General features: G+C 47.4%; 1 protein-coding gene across 3 annotated transcripts in view; it reads right to left on the bottom strand.

Annotated features, from left to right (window-relative positions):
* Positions 1–159: 159 nt before the first annotated feature.
* Positions 160–16,532, bottom strand: part of HOGA1 (4-hydroxy-2-oxoglutarate aldolase 1) — a 28,228-nt gene continuing 11,855 nt past the window's right edge. The window contains exons 2-7 of one of the 3 annotated variants that reach the window (XM_001164461.6): positions 13,803–13,931; positions 13,490–13,617; positions 12,892–13,026; positions 12,543–12,639; positions 10,715–10,848; positions 160–1,207 (exon numbers count right to left, since the gene is read on the bottom strand). In XM_001164461.6, the coding sequence (XP_001164461.1) occupies positions 1,058–1,207; positions 10,715–10,848; positions 12,543–12,639; positions 12,892–13,026; positions 13,490–13,617; positions 13,803–13,931 (773 nt within the window). In that variant the 3' untranslated portion in view covers positions 160–1,057. Of the gene's footprint in view, positions 1,208–10,479; positions 10,606–10,714; positions 10,849–12,542; positions 12,640–12,891; positions 13,027–13,489; positions 13,618–13,802; positions 13,932–16,532 lie in introns of those variants that run through there. The other 2 variants (XM_009459053.5, XM_003312714.6) reach the window with 2 other exon arrangements.

Here is a 16,532-nt window from a genome sequence, read left to right as displayed (position 1 = left end):
ATCTCAGGCCAAGTCCCCTTAGTGTTTCAGACCTAGGCTGGCCAGAATAGTCTTCTAGAATGTAACATTTATCCACCAGGTGTCATTATTTACCAATCTGACAAGCCACTGGGCTGTCTCCGTGCATTCAATGGTTGGAATCAAGGCTAGAGACCAGAATAGGAGATGAATGAAAATAGATTTAGAAAAGGGCATTGTGGCTGGAATGCAGCTTGCAGTGTGGAGGGCAGGGATGGGAGGGTAAAGAGGGCTCTTTGAAAGACCAGTGTCACTTTCCTGATCAAGTTTCTTAAGCTGATACTTCCCTGGAAGGAGTCAGAACTTGGGTTTGTAGGAGTAGCCCTGGCTTCCAGCTGCATTGTGCTAGACTCAGGTTTGAAGCCCCAAATCTAAGTAGTCCCCCCTTTGATAAATTCCCGGCCGGGTGCAGTGGCTCACAGCTGTAATCCCAGCACTTTGGGAGGCCGAGGCAGTTGGATCACCTGAGGTCAGGAGTTCGAGACCAGCCTGGCCAACACGGTGAAACCCCATCTCTACTAAAAATACAAAAATTAGCTGGGTGTGGTGGCAGGCGCCTGTAATCCCAGCTACTCGGGAGGCTGAGGCAGGAGAATCGCTTGAACCCAGGAGGCGAGATCATGCCATTGCACTCCAGCCTGGGTGACAGAGTGAAACTCTGTCTCAAAAAAAAAAAAAAGAAAAAAAAATTCCCTTACTGTGCCTACTTGCCCCTCTGCCCTTCCTTTCTGACTTCATGTGCCTCAGGGCGTAGGAAAGCATCCACAGTAGAAAGATAAATTGAGAAATTGCTCCTTCCCAGTCTTCAGACCAGAGACACAGTTTAGGATCCAAAAGGGAGAGGTCAGGGGCCATTAGAATAGGAGATATGCATGGGCGTGCCTGTGAAAGGCTGCCTGGAGGACCACAGCAGGCAAAGGAGCCTCTATCGGCTCCCCGCTGCCTGCCACCCTCATCCCCCTGTGCTCTCCGCTTCAGGCTGCAAGTGCAAGGCAGGAGGCTGAGATGGGCTCAGGCCAGCCATGGACCCTGCCTGCCCTCAGAGCCAGCCGTTGCTGGTGAAATCCATGCGCAGTGCCTCCTCCTCAGCGGGGCTCAGCTCCTGCAAGGGGGCGCGGCAGGGGCCTCCATAGTAGCCAAACCAGTCCATGATTTTCTTCAGCCCTGGGATCCCAAAGCGCCGGGTCACCTGCAAAGTAGGGCCTGTTAGAAGAGACTGAGAATTTGCTGAACACCCATATCTGGAACTCGGAGATCTGTCACTTTCAGAACATTGAAGTCCTACCCTCTTCCCCCAGGAAAGTAACTGCCAACTCTATGGCACCCAGGGTACATTGGGAATCCAGATTTAGAGACCAGAGAGCAGGTCTGTAATAGCAAAATACAAAAACTTCAGATTGGGGAAGAAGAGTGCCTCCTTTGGTTTTAGGAGAAAAATCCACTCCAACAGAGAGGAGAGTGGTATTTGGTCCTCAAGCTGGGGTGGGAGAAGACAGCAAGGCTGCAGGTCTAGGCACTAGAGCATCAGCAGTCTGCAGCCCAGCTCCCTGAAACCTGACGCAGGTCACACCAGACCTGGGAAGTCAGGAAGGGGAAGGATCTGTGAGAGTCTCAGGCACAGCCCAGACCTCTACTCCCCTTGCATCTGGCTGCCCTCACCTCCCCATAGCTCCTCCTGACCCTAACACTAAATGGTCTCCCAGGAAAAGCAAAGCATCAATTCCCAAGGAAGTTTTGTTGTATAAACTGTATGTCATTTACTTATTATCTCTGAGTAAGTTCTCCTGTCTAAAAAAGGAAGGGGCTGGACAACATGATCTCTAAAGGCTTTTCCATGATAATGGGGGACCTAAAGCTATTGTTATAATTTATTCATTTATTTTTATTTATTTATGTTTTTGAGACAGTCTTGCTCTGTCACCCAGGCTGGAGTGCAGTGTCCTGATCTCAGCTCATTGCAATCTCTGCCTCCTGGGTTCAAGTGATTCTCCTGCCTCAGCCTCCTGAGTAGCTGAGATTACAGGCACCTGCCACCACACCAAGCTCGTTTTATTTTATTTTATTTTTGTATTTTTAGTAGAGACAGGGCTTCGCCATGTTGGCCAGGCTGGTCTCAAACTCCTGACCTCAAGTGATCTGCCCGCCTCGGCCTCCCAAAGTGCTAGGATTACAGGCATGAGCCACTGCACCCATAATAATTTATTTATTTTTATTTTATGTTTATTTTTTTGAGACAGGGTCTCACTGTGCCACTCAGGCTAGAGTGCAGTGGTATGATCATGGCTCACTGTAGCCTAGACCTCCTGGGCTCAATCGATTCTCCCACCTCAGCCTCCAGAGCACCTTGGACTTCAGGTGCATGACACCATGCCTGGCTAATTTTTGCATTTTTTGTAGAGACGAGGTCTTGCTATGTTGCTCAGGCTAGTCACGAACTCCTGAGCTCAAGTGATCTGCCCACCTTGGCCTCCCAAAGTCCTGGGATTACAGGCATGAGCCACGGCGCCTGGCCTATTATAATTTAAAATCATGTATGGAATATTACAGAATAAATGAAGCATCAAATTTCCTTGCTTTTGGTATAGCAACTGGTTATTTCATGCTGATCAGAAATATTAGATGAATCTTTCACTACCTAAAAACTACAAAAGTAGTCCTTAAGAAAGTTTTATTTGGAGAGCAGCTAAAACCTTAGGAGGATAAAAATAAAAGGTTGTTTGGGATAAAAAGGCCAGGAACCACTGATGAAAGATTGACTAATAACTTTACCACTAGAGTCCCGGAGGCTTTATCAAGCATGGATTTTTTTTCTTGGAATGGGTGGTAAGCCACCCTCCTGCAGGCCTCGCCACCCCCATGATGTTCTAATAGCCTGGCCTTTTTACCCAAAGCCTGAGTCGGTGGGAAAGACCCAGGATACAGGATGGAAATAAGAGGTACCCAGAGAAAAGCTCACTCCTGCCATGGGTTTCCAAAGATATCTGATGTGGCCCCTCTTCAAACCCTAAGAAGGGGTTGGTGGCAAAGACTGTAGAAAGTCCTAAATATAGCCAGGGGCAGGAGGCAGGCTGGTGGGAAGGTGGAGGAAGGACATTGTGTTTGACCAGGGATGGGCAATAGAGTGACATCAAGCTGTTCTCGGGGTGTCTGAGCCTACAGCCTAGGCAGCAGAAAGGTGTTCCAGGCATTCCTGGGTATGTGCCCAGAGCTGGCACAGGAGAGGACACAGAATGAAGGGTGAGGCAGGATGGGGTAGGGCGGGATGACACGCAGAGATCTGGGATGACAGCTAGGCATCCACTCTTCCCCAGGGGCAGCCCAAGCTGCTTCATCTGTGAAATGAGTGATAACAACACCTACCCCATAGAGACGTCCCAAGGGCCAGATGAGAAAAACACCGCTAATATTAGACCAGTTCCCATGAGCCCTGGAAGCCACTCCTTTTCCTGTCCCGGTGGCATGCGGGTTCTGGGACCTTCGTTTTCAGAGGTGCACTGGGAGTGGGAGAGCAGAGGCCCCACCCCAGTGGAATGTTCAGTATGTGCAGGACGGCCTGTGCCCAACGGGGCCCTCGTTTCTGCAAGTTCTTATAACCTATTTATAGAAGGTCCCATCTCAGAAGCACCTTCACCTCCAGAGGGACTCAGATTTACCTCCTCAGCTGTCGTTTCTGTAAATCTAAGTTAATCTGCCCCTTTGAGGTAAGGATACAGCTGTGAGGGAGCTCTAGAGCCCACCCACCACTTTACCCAAACAAAACATTGTGGAGTGCCTAGCTCAGCCTGGGACTGCAGCCAGGCCCATGAGGCCCTTACCTTGCATGCAAAACTTAAGGGGAGGCCAAAAACCTCAATCATCAAAATAAGTAATATTTCAATGCAATTTTTTTTTTTTGAAACAGTCCCACTCTGTCGCCCAGGCTGGAATGCAGTGGTACGATCTCGGCTCACTGCAACTTCCGCCTCCTGAGTTCAAGTGATTCTCCTGCCTCAGTCTCCCGAGTAGCTGGGATTACAGGTGACCAACACCATGCCTGGCTAATTTTTGTATTTTTAATAGAGAGAGGGTTTCACCATGTTGGCCAGGCTGATCTCGAACTCCTGACCTCAGGCGATCTGCCTGCCTCGGCCTCCCAAAGTGCTGGGATTACAGGCGTGAGCCACCGTGCCCAGCCAAAATAAGTAATATTTCAATGCAATATTTTTTAAAAATCAAAATTAATGCAAAAAATATCCACAATGAACGAAACTTTAAATAAAGACAGGATCCAACAGAGCTGTGCCCCACCATATAGAAGGCTCATGCATAAGTAATCATGTGTGCCCCATGTATTTTTTGGTGTATTTTTTCATTTTTATTTATTGTATTTTTTAAATTTCTTTTTTTGAGACAGGGTCTTGCTCTTTTGTCCAGGCTGGAGTGAAGTGGCATGATCGTAGCTCACTGCAGCCTCGACCTCACGGGCTCAAGCAATCTCCCTGCCTCAGCCTCTGAGTAGCTGGGGCTAGAGTTGCACACCCCCATACCTGGCTAATTTTCATTTATTTTTACTAAAGACAAAATCTCACTCTATTGCCCAGGCTGGGCTCAAACTCCTGAGCTCAAATGATCTTCCTGCCTCAGCCTCCCAAATTGCTGGGATTACAGGAGTGAGCCACTGTGCCCTGCTGGTGTCTTTTTAACGGTTATTCTTTCTCTAGAAGTAGACTTGGAAAAATATGTTTTGATGAGTTTGCTTCCATTAAAGCCAGGAAAATAAAATTATAATAAATCATGTTTTTGGTATATGAAATATTTAAGCCTAAAATAGTGCTGTGAGTTTTAACATACCTACTTCTCAATTTTCAATATTTTTTCACCCACTTTAATGTTCTTAGGGGGAAAAAAATCACCATTTAGAAAAATACTTAGAGTATTTACTTTCAGGAAGATGGAGTAGATGTACTTGTCCCAATTCTTCCCAATAAGTACAACTAAAAGCTCTGGACGTTACATAAAAATATTATCTGGACATTATATAAAAAATTATATATATATCTGGACATTATATAAAAGACATAAGAAGACTCTGGAAGGCAGAGAGAAGGAAGACCAACAAGGGACCTAGAGACCCAAGAAGTAACACAGTGCTACGTACCCTGGCCCAGACTTGGAGCTGAAGAAGTCAGCAAGCACGCAGTGCCAATGGGTACAGACAATACACGCACTAACAGAAGCCAGTTCTCTCTAGCCAGAGGACCAGAAAAGGGGTTGCCTAGCAAGATGGAAAGCTTTCAGACAGTAACTGCTCTACTCCAGCCGAAAACCAGCCAGGCCAGCAAAGACTGAGTGAAGGAGTCTGAACTGCCACCCCCGCTCCCAGCTGGGTGGTGTCAGAGCAGGCCAGGTGGAGGGAAGTCAGGACTTGCACCACTGCTCATCTTCAAAAGGCCACCAGAGCCCACCCCACCTGCTGCCAGACACACAGGCAATGCAGTGGAGGCAGTGTGTAGGGAGCAGCCAGGGGGCTCTTCTACCCTCCAGGCAGCAGGATGTCCATAGATGCCTAGTACAGATCCTAGTGCAGAGGTGTCTTTTTTTTTTTTTTTTTTAAAGAGATGGGGTCTGGCCATGTTGCCCACGTGGGTCTCAAACTCCTGGCCTCAAGCAATACTGCCGTCTCTATCTCCAAAAATGCTAAGATTACAGGCGTGAGCCACTCTGCACCAGATCCTTAGGTGTCAGTTTTTAAAAATATGTACAGGACTTGTTGGCTGGAAACTACAAAATGCTGAAGAAATAAATCAAAGAAGATCTAAATAAACAGAGAAATGTACCATGTTCAAGGACTGGAGGACAATATAGTAAAGAAGTCAGTTGTCCCCAGATTGGTATGCAGGCTTAACGCAATTTCGATCAAAGACCCAGCAAGATTTTATTGTAGATATAAACAAGATTCTTGTAAAATTTATATGGAAAGTTAAGGAAATTAGACTAAAACAATTTTGAAGGAAAAAAAAAAAGAACAAAGTGGGAGGAATCAGTCTACCTGATTTGAAGACTTAGCTACAGTAGTCAAGTCTGTGTGGTATTGCAGAGAGATAGACGTATACATCAATGGAAAGAATAGAGAACCCAGAAATAGACCCACACAAATATGCCCCACTGATTTTTGACAAAGGCACGCAAGCAGTTCAATGGAGGAAAGATGGCCTTTTCAGCAAAAGATGCTACAGCAAGTGAATATCCATTAGGGAAAAAAAACACAAAACCTTGACCTAAGTCTTACACTTTATACAAAAATTAACTCAAAATGAGTCACAGACTTATAAAACATAAAACTATAAAACTTAAAAGAAAAAAATAAGAGAAAATCTTTACGATCTTCTAAGAACTCTTCAAGATTTTTTTTTTTTTTTTTCCTGAGATGGAGTCTCACTGTCTCCCAGGCTGGAGTGCAATGGCATGATCTCGGCTCACTGCAACCTCTGCCCTCCGAGTTCAAGCGATTCTCCTGCCTCAGCTTCCTGAGGAGCTGGGATTACAGGCACCTGCCACTACCCGCAGCTAATTTTTTTTTTTTTTTTTTTTTTTTTGTATTTTTAGTAGAGACGGGGTTTCACCATCTCGACCAGGCAGGTCTTGAACTCCTGACCTCGTGATCCACCCACCTCGGCCTCCCAAAGTGCTGGGATTATAGGCGTGAGTCACCATGCCCAGAACTCTTTAAGAGTTATTAGACTTGACACCAAAAGCATGATCCGTAAAAGAAAATGTTGATAAATTGTACTTCATCAAAATGTAAAACTTGCTCTGCAAAAGGCCTATTAAGGTAATGAAACGACAAGCTATAGACTGGGAAAAGATATTTACAAGCCACATATCTAACAAAGGACTAGTATTTAGAAGCTATAAAGAACTAAAATTCAACAGTCAAAAGAACAATCCAATTTTAAAATGCCTAAGAAGTATAGATAGTTGACTGAAAAGGATATACAGATAGCAAATAAATACATGAAAAAATGTTCAATAGCATTAGCCATCAGAGAAATGCAAATTAAAACCACAATGAGATGGTTTTAATTTGTACCATACATCTGTACTATACATCTATCAGAATGGCTAAAATAAAAAATAGTCACAACACCAAATGCTGGCAAAGCTGCAGAAAAACTAGATCACTCATACGTTTACATCAGTGTAAATTTAAAATAGTACAGCTGCTCTGGAAAGGTTTAGCAGGTTTGTTTCTGGGTTTTTGTTTGTTTGTTTCAGGTTTGTTTTTTGTTTGTTTTTGTTTTTGTTTTTGTTTTTGAGACAGGATCTCACTCTGTAGCCCAGGCTGGAGTGCAGTGGCAAAATCACAGCTCACTGCAGCCTCAACCTCCCAGATTCAAGGGATCTTCCCTTCTGCCTCAGCCTCCCGAGTCGTGGGACCACAGGTGCATGCCACCGCATCTATCTAATTTTCTGTATTTTTTGTAGAGACAGTCTCCCCATGTTGCGCAGGCTGGTCTTGAACTCCTGGGCTCAAGCAATCGACCCCCCTCAGCCTCCCAAAATGATGGGGTTACAGGCGTGAGCCACCACACCCAGCCAGCAGTTTCTCAGAAAATGAAACATACCACTACCCTATGACCCACCATTTGTACTGCTGTGTATTGATCCCAGAAAAATGAAAACTTATGGACACACGAAAACCTGTTCATGAATGTTCATGGCAGCTTTTATTTATTTATTTATTGAGACGGAGTCTCATTCTGTCACCCAGGCTGGAGTGCAGTGGCACAATCTCGGCTCGCTGCAACCTCCACCTGCCGCATTCAAGCGATTCTCTTGCTCAGCCACTCGAGCAGCTGGGATTACAGACGTGCACCACCATGCCCAGCTAATTTTTGTATTTTTAGTAGAGACGGAGTTTCACCATGTTGGCCAGGCTGGTCTCAAACTCCTGACCTCAGGTGATCTGCCCGCCTCGGCCTCCCAAAGTGCTGGGATTACAGGTGTGAGCCACTGCTCCCTTCCCATGGCAGCTTTTAATAGCCAAAAACTGAAAATAACCCAGCTGTTCTTCAACAGGTGAATGGTTAAACATGCTGTGGGGGGCCAGCCGTGGTGGCTCATGCCTGTAATCCCAGCACTTTGGGAGGCTGAGGAAAGATGGCTTGAGACCAGGAGTTCGAGACCAGCCTGGGCAACATAGCGAGACCTTGTCTCTACTAAAAATAAAAAAGAATTAGCCAGGTGTGTTGGTGTGCACCTGTTGTCCCAGCTACTTGGCAGGATAAGCTGGGAGGATTGCTTGAGCCAGGAGGTTGAGGCTGCAATAAGCAATGATCCTGCCACTGCACTCATCCCCGGTGACAGGGCAAGACCCTGTCTCAATAAGTAAATAATAAATAAACATGCTGTGGTACGGCAATACCATGGTATCCTACTCAGAAATAAAAAGGAATTAACTATTGATACATGCAACAAACAACCTGGATGAATATCCAGAGAATTATGCTGAGTGGAAAAAAGCCAATCCCCAAAAGTTATATACCATGTGATTCCATATAGTATACCCTTGAACTGACAAAATTATAAAATGGTGAATGTATGTGTGGTTGCTAGAGGTTAAGGAGCCTGTGAAGGCAAATGTGAGTAGGCATGGCTATAAGAGGATGACATGAGGGATCCTTGTAGGGACAGAAATATTCTGTGTCTTGACTGTATCAAGGTCAATATCCAGACTGTGAAATTATTCTACAGTTTTGTAAGGTGTTGCCATTGGGGAAAACTGGCTCATGGGTACATGGGATCCCTTTGTATTAGTTCTTAAAGTTGCATGGGAATCTATAATTATCTAAAAATAAAAAGTTTGGCCAGGCACAGTGGCTCATGCCTGTAATCCCAGCACTTTGGGAGGTCGAGGCGGGTGGATCATGAGGTCAGGAGTTCGAGGCCAGCCTGGCCAACATGGTGAAACCCGTCTTCACTAAAAGCACAAAAATTAGCCGGGTGTGGTGGCAGGCATCTGTAATCCCAGCTACTTGGGAGGCTGAGGCAGGAGAATTGCTTGAACCCGGGGGCAGAGGTTGCAGTGAGCCGATATTGTGCCACTGCACTCCAGCCTGGGCACAGAGTGAAACTCCATCTCAAAATAAATAAATAAAATAAAATAAAATAAAAAGTTAAATATAAAATATACAGTAGGCCAGTCATGGTGGCTCATGCCTGTAATCTCAGCATTTTGGGAGGCTGAGGTGGGAGGACTGCTTGAGCCCAGGAGATAAAGACCAGCCTAGGCAACATAGTGAGACCCCCATCTCTACAAAAATAAAAATAAAAAATAAAAAAGATTGCTTAAGCCCAGGACATTGAGGTTGCAGTGAGCTGTCATCACACCACTGTACTCTAGCCTGGGTGACAGAGAATGACCCTGTTTCGAAAATAAAAAAAATAAAAGAAAAAAGATTGGGAGGCCGAGGCAGGAGGATCACTTGAGGTTAGGAGTTTGAGGCCAGCCTGGCCAACATGGTGAAACCCCATCTCTACTAAAAATACAAAAAAATTATCCAGGTATGGTGGCACGTGCCTGTAATCCCAGCTACTAGGGAAGCTGAGACAGGAGAATTGCTCACACCAGGGAGGCGGAGGTTGCAGTGGGCCAAGATTGTGCCACTGCACTCCAGCCTGGGAAACAGAGCGAGACTATGTCTCAGAAAAGAAAAAAAGAATAGGCCGGGCACTGTGGCTTATGCCTGTAATCCCAGCACTTTGGGAGGCTGAGGTTGGCGGATCACTTGAGGCCAGGAATTTGAGACCAGCATGGCCAATATGGTGAAACCCCATCTCTACTGAAAAATGAAAACAAAAACAAAAATTAGCTGGGCATGGTGGTGCACACATGTAATCTCTGTTATTCAGGAGTGTGAGGCACAAGAATTGCTTGAACCTGGGAGGCAAAGGTTGCACTGAGCTGAGATTGCTGCACTCCAGCCTGGGCAAAAGAGCAAGACTCTGTCTAAAAAAAAGAAAGAAGGAAAGAAAGAAAGAGAGAAAGAGAAAGAAAGACAGAAAGGAGGGAGGGAGGGAGGGAGGAAGGAACGAAGGAAAGAAAGGATAAAATGTACATTAAAACTTGAATACAGGGGCACATATTTTTCTGTTGCCTCAGACTTCAGAATGACCCTGAACTTGATGGGCGTTCTCTCTGAAGTTCTCCTTTGCTTGCCCAACAAAGAATTGGGGTATACAGTCTGACCACAGAACCGATTATTTGAAGACAACACTCTCCTGCCTTCTAACTCCTTTGCCAGCCCCAATCATTCCTATTTTTTCAGGACCTGGCCCCCGATAGCGCGGATTTAGAGGCCCCTGGTTTACACTCTTTCTCTCCAGGCATCTCTAAGTGTGGTCCTAGGGTTACTCTGTCACAATCACACAGGATGTTTGTTTCAATGCATCTTCTTGGGCCCAAAAGTTGGAACTTTAATTCGCCCCTAAGGAAATTTTAATGCACACTTAAGTTTGACAATCAGTAGTGCTCGGCTTTGTCCGAAGTCAGGATTTTCTGGGAGTCACAAGGAGTTCCCACACTGGGATGTTCTCTCAAAGGATTTTCTGAAAGGAACAGACTGAGTGGGGCCTGGTGCCAGCCCTGGGTCCTGCTCCAATGAGGACACAGACTGCCCACCCCCCCCACGCCGCGCCCCCGCTGCCACTGGCTCACCGCAGCGTTTGGCTCAATGAGGCGGTGCTGCAGTTTCTGGGCATCTTCCCATTGCCCCGTGCAGCACAGTTGCTCCAGCTGGCACACCTGAGCCCCCAGGACATTGGCCAGGGCGCAGACGCCCCCCACAGCTCCTGCACGAAGTAAGACGCAGAACATCAGCCAGAGCCTCTCCCCTCCAGGCATCCCAAGCCCTGGTCCCAGCACCTCTTCAGCCTGGGGACATTAGATACAGATTTCTATGTCACTTGGCTGGCTACATCAAAGGCATGCTCTGTGAGTCCAGAGTATACATTTCCAGAGAGAAGAGCTGCCTGAATATTCAAAATAGAATCCCGCAGGTCAAGCACTGCTCAGGGCTGATCTGTGAGGGGCAGGGAGCAGAGCCTGAAAGTGAACTCAAGGACGGTTCCTTCCCTGAACCCCTCCCGGAATAAAATCCCATCTGACAGTTGACACCTCCAGCTTCCTCCAATAGCCCCCTGACTCATCAGTCCTGTAAGAGGGTAGGACGGATGGGAAGCCTTTGCTCTTTTGAAATTTTATTCCCCCCAGTGGATGCAACCAGAGACAGCAGTGGGCATGGAAAGCACTCTGGACAGAGTCAGGTCACCAGGCATGTCTTCCCATTGACTGCATAAACCTGAATGAGACCCTCTCTAGTCCTCTTTGTGCCCATCGGGGCAATGAAAATGGGTTTGGCTGTGATCTCAGAAACCCCCGCCACTTCTGCAAGCCTGTAAGTATGCTTCTAAGGCTAGATAGGAGTGGAACCCTAGGCACAGTGGCCTCAAAACCGTAGAGAGAGTAGGCAATTCAGAGTGAGCTAATAGAGCTGTTGTTTGTGGAATACCTACTATGTGTCCCAGGCGCGCTACAGCAGCATGGCCCTGATGCTCTCTAATCCTCATGATCCCTCTGTACACAGAGTAGAAACTCAGGCCCAGAGAGGTGAATGCTTTGCCCAGCATTACTCAGTGAATAAACTGCAGAGCTGAGATTCCCCCCAGCCTCCAGAGCCTGTGCTTTTTTTTTTTATTTTTAATCTACTCCACTTTCAGGAATGAGGGAGAAATGGATCCCTTCTTCTTCCCCTTCACCGTAGAGGCCATGACATGGCAGGGGAGATGTACAAAGGCCTAGACAACCAGCCAAAGTCTGGAGGGACCAGATGGAATAGGAACAAGCATTCTCCCCTGCAGTGCTGGAAAAGTCACTCAAATCTCTATTCACTGGGGCTTCAGCTGAAGGGAACAGCTTCCCTTCTTCTCCCTTCCCTCCAGGACTCAAATCTAATCCAAACCCAAGGACCCTGACCCCAAACAGACAAGAGCAGTTGATCTAAGTGACATTCCTAGGGATCCTGGATTGGAACAGAATCTGATCAGGCAACTGAAGATCCCTGGCTCAACTCTGTAGATCTGACAATTCATTCTGGCCTGGGACAGGGGAGAGGAAAATGGACTCCTGAACTACAGAGGAGGGCCCCAGGGCCTCTGCCCTCAGAGAATGATGTACAAGGTGGGATTAGAGCAGCTAAGTTTGTCATCTAATCATGGAGCTCAGGACTCAGAACAAACTGCAGGCATCCCTACTACAGGCCAGGGATTGTACACGGCCATCCTCCTTCAGCCAACAAGGTTACTCACAGCATCCCGAATTCAGACAGGTAAGCGGCGTGGCCAGGTTTCTGAGTTTTCAGAGTGGGCAGGCTGGCAAACTACCATCTGCAGACCCAGCCCCAGCCCTCACGATCTCTCCCGGAAGACCCAGGTGCCTGGGTATCTCTTGGTCACCCATGACAATTTGAGAGCAGTGGGCGGCCTACCCAAGGCATAGCTGGCCATCAGAAAGCCAGCCGATCCAGCCAACACCTGAAAATCCTGCTTCCTGGTCTTGTGAACAATCAGCCCAATCCTGGTCACCTGCAACAGCAAATGTGGTGTGAGAGCTGTGCCCAGAGCCTCATCCTGGATGAGGGCCGGGTAAGTGTGGTGGAATGAAAGCCCAGTGCTCAAAGAGATGCCCTCAAGAAAGTCCCAGAGAGCCCGCACGACAGAGAGAATCCACACAGAAGCCAAGGTTGGAAACAGATCTCAGAGCTGCCCTCAGGAGCAAAAGTGCTAGGACCCAGAAAAGGAGGAGAGGACCCCAGCCCCGGAGCTGCTGCCACTCACATCACCACCGCTGTCCTTCATGCCCACAATATTCGGGTGCTGGGAAAGCGTGACCACTGCATCCACAGGCAGGTCCAGCCCTGTGTTGGCTGGGACACTGTACAGCACCACAGGGATTGGAGAGAGATCAGCAACCTGGGGAGGGGGGCGCAGAGAAAAGCAGGAGAGGGCAGCCGCCCCAGGTCCCAGGAGCCAGAGACTTGCCCACCCACAGGTCCCAGCCTGCCTCACTACAGGGCCACCTGGACAGGCCTCCCTCCCATGCTACGTGCCCCGAGTGTAAGCAATCACAGTGGGTCATATTTATGTAGTGCTTTCCATATGCCACGCACAGTTCTAAGGCCTTTATGTTCCTGATCTCATTTAATGCTCACTGCAACCCTATGAGACAGATGACATCATTCCTCCAATTTTAGAGGGGAGAAAGCAGTAACACAGAGTGGTCAGGTAAGCCTCCCAATGTCATGCAGCTGATCCATGGTGGCAGTCCACCCGTTTCCTATAGCTGCCGTTCATGTGAAGCACCACCCTATTCCCAGCTTCCCTTATCTCCTCTCCCTGGGCAGAGCCTCCTCTTGGTCTCAGGCCTCACACACACCTTGGTGTAGTGGTGAATGAGGGCCGCACTGCTCATGCGGCCACGATAGTAGCAAGGGGTCACCACCATGGCCGCGTCAGCCCCGACCTGGGCCATGCTGACGGTCATCTCCACTGTGGCTTGAGTGGCTGCCAGAGGAAGGAGAGAGGTGAGAGCAGGCAGAAGGAGGCCTGGACCAGGACACTGGGCCAAGTGAAGGTGCCTCAGCATGTCCCAGAAGAGGCAGAACAAGGAGACAGGACCCAAGCTAGGGCCTAGGAGCCTGGATCCTGCACATCCACCCACCCCCAGGGCCCAGGGCATTCTGGCTCACACTCGCATCCGGAGCCAGCTAGCAGGAGCCTGTTCTTGGGCATGGCCTGGCGCACACGGCTCACCACCTCGAGGCGCTCACTGCTGGTCAGGAAAGGAAACTCGCCATTGGAGCCCTGGACCACGAAGCCTGCAAGAGACACAGCTGACCAACTCCTTCCCATCCTCTACCGAACAAGAAGGACATTGGTGTTCCTACCTTACGACACCATAATCTTTCACACATTTCCTTCCCATCTTTGCAGGCAGAAGGTTCCCACACAGCTGCAATGACTGTTCACATCATTTTTCTTTTTTAGACACAGGGTCTCACTCTGTTGCCCAGGCTGGGATGCAGTGGCTCAACCATAGCTTGCTGCAGCTTCGACCTTCTGGGCTCAAGTGATCCTTATGTAATAAGGTTATTACAATTTTAAGCCTTGTAGAAATGGAATTAAGCTTAAATAGCCTTCTGCAGTTTGCTGTTTGTTTAATACTATTTTTTGAGCTTTGTTCATAAAAGCACACGTAGCCCTGATTCATTCATTTTAATTGCTGTATAGTATTCTGTTGTAAGGTTAGAACACAATTTATTTGTCATTCTTTTGTTGAGAGCATTTAGAATGTTTCCTTCTTTTGGCTGGGCCTGGTGGCTCACACCTATAATTTCAGCACTTTAGGAGGCCAAGGTGGGTGGATCGCTTGAGCCCAGGAGTTCAAAACCAGCCAGGGCAGCATGGCTGCCTGTCTCTACCAAAAAATGGCCTACCTGTCTCTACCAAAAAAGAAAAAAGAAGAAAAGAATGTTTTCTTCTATTTGCTATTGCAAACAATGCTGAAACAAACATTTTCTGTAAAGTCTTCTGTGCATATGTCTAAGAGTTCCTCTAGAGTTCAGATACTTTGGTGTGTTAATTGCTGAGTCATATCTATGTGCACCTTCATCTGTGACACATTTTTTATGTATTTACTTTTTCTTTGAGGGTCTCACTCTGTCACCCAGGCTGGAGTGCAGTGTCACAATCACGGCTCACGGCAGCCTTAGCCCCCCGGGTTCAAGTGATCCTCCTGTCTTAGCCAGCTAGGATTACAGGCATGAGCTACCATGCCCAACTAATTTGTGTAGTTTTTTTTGTAGAGATGGAGTTTCACTATTTTGCCCAGGCTGGCTCGAATTCCTGGGCCCAGGTGATCCTCCCACCTTAGGCTCCAGAAGTGCTGGGATTACAGTCATGAGACCCCATGCCTGACTGTGCACCACATTTCTAAACAATCAGTGTAGACCTCAGGAGCAGCATAGAATGTCATACATGCCAAATCATGGTATTGTCAGAACAAATTTTTGCCAACTTTCTGGGTGAAAAGTGAATCTCATTGCTTTATTTTGCGTTTTCCTGGTTTTATCAATCATTTGCTTGGGATATGTCTAACCAGTATACCTGTACCAGTTACGGGTGAGCCACAGTGCCCAGCCCGCTTAACTTTCTCTTTCTTCTTCTTTCTCCTCTCCATCCCACTCCATTAAAGAAAAAAAAAATGGAAGTAGTTTACAAACACAGAGTACAATACAACAGGATTCTTAATTAATAGAAGGATATTTGGGCCTGTAATCCCAGCACTTCAGGAGGCTAAGATGGGGGCATCACTTGAGGCCAGAAGTTCGAGTCCACCTTGGGTAACAAAGTGAGACCCTGACTTTACAAAAAAAATAAAAAATAAATAAACCAGGTGCATTTGAAGCTGCAGTGAACTATGATTGTGCCACTGCACTCCAGCCTGGGTGACAGAGCAAGACCCTGTCTCAAAAAAAAAAAAAAAAAAAATTGGAGGCTATTTGGGAGAAGGAAATGAAAATAAGGCCACAAGCAGTATTGGTATACAAAGTTCCTGCCATATAGTTGTGAGAAATGAGCCAGAAATTCGATGTGGAGTTTCCCGATAGCCAGAGCTAAAAGGGAAACATGGTCAGCTAACAGACATGTAGAACCCAAAAGATAAAAGCAAAGCAACTGCCCCGGAGAAACACAGAGTTTCCTGGCACTGGGACCAAGAGAAATTGTTCCTGTGAGTCATCCTTCAGGGGACACTGTGTGATGTAGACTCCACTTCATTCCACCAACCTTTTTCCATGCTGTTCACTACACCATCAGATTCCAGAGTGAGTTGCCAGGATATCAGGATATCTCTCATTGGATATTTAGCTGCTTTTTTTTTTTTTTTTTTTTTTTTTTGGTAGTTATTTTGCATTGGTAACATTGCAGGGAACGTCTGGAGGTACACAGCTTCTCGCTCCTGTGGGATTGCTTCTGGGGGATTGATTCCTGTGTGTCAGGCTAGCAGCCCAAGGAAGGGCCTCCCTGTGTCTTGCTACATGGGGCTGCAGTGCTCTCCGTAAAAGCTGCCAGCCCTGGATGAAGACTCCAATCTAGCTACGATTGGACCAGCACCCTCTGACTAAAGAGTCAAAGATCAAACTCTCGCCACTCTCTCTGTTCCAATACCAAAGTCATCTTCCTCCCCAACCCTGCCTGCCGTCCTGGGCTGGGGCAGGTTCTTGCTGCGGCCACTGATTCAGCCACCATCACCCTCTTTCTTCACCTCTCATCCTGCTGGTCAGTTCCAGGGGCCCTACAGGTGGAGCTGGTCTAAACAGCAGGACAGCTGAGGCTTGCACTCTGGGAGTCAGAAGCAGACACTGTGCTCAAAGCTTCTATGACACAGCCCTCTCTTCTGTCTCATTGAAGGGGGCAAC

The sequence above is a fragment of the Pan troglodytes genome, chromosome 8 (genome assembly GCF_028858775.2).
Source record: "Pan troglodytes isolate AG18354 chromosome 8, NHGRI_mPanTro3-v2.0_pri, whole genome shotgun sequence".
Lineage (NCBI taxonomy): Eukaryota > Metazoa > Chordata > Mammalia > Primates > Hominidae > Pan > Pan troglodytes.
This window is presented reverse-complemented; position numbering and strand designations above follow the sequence as displayed.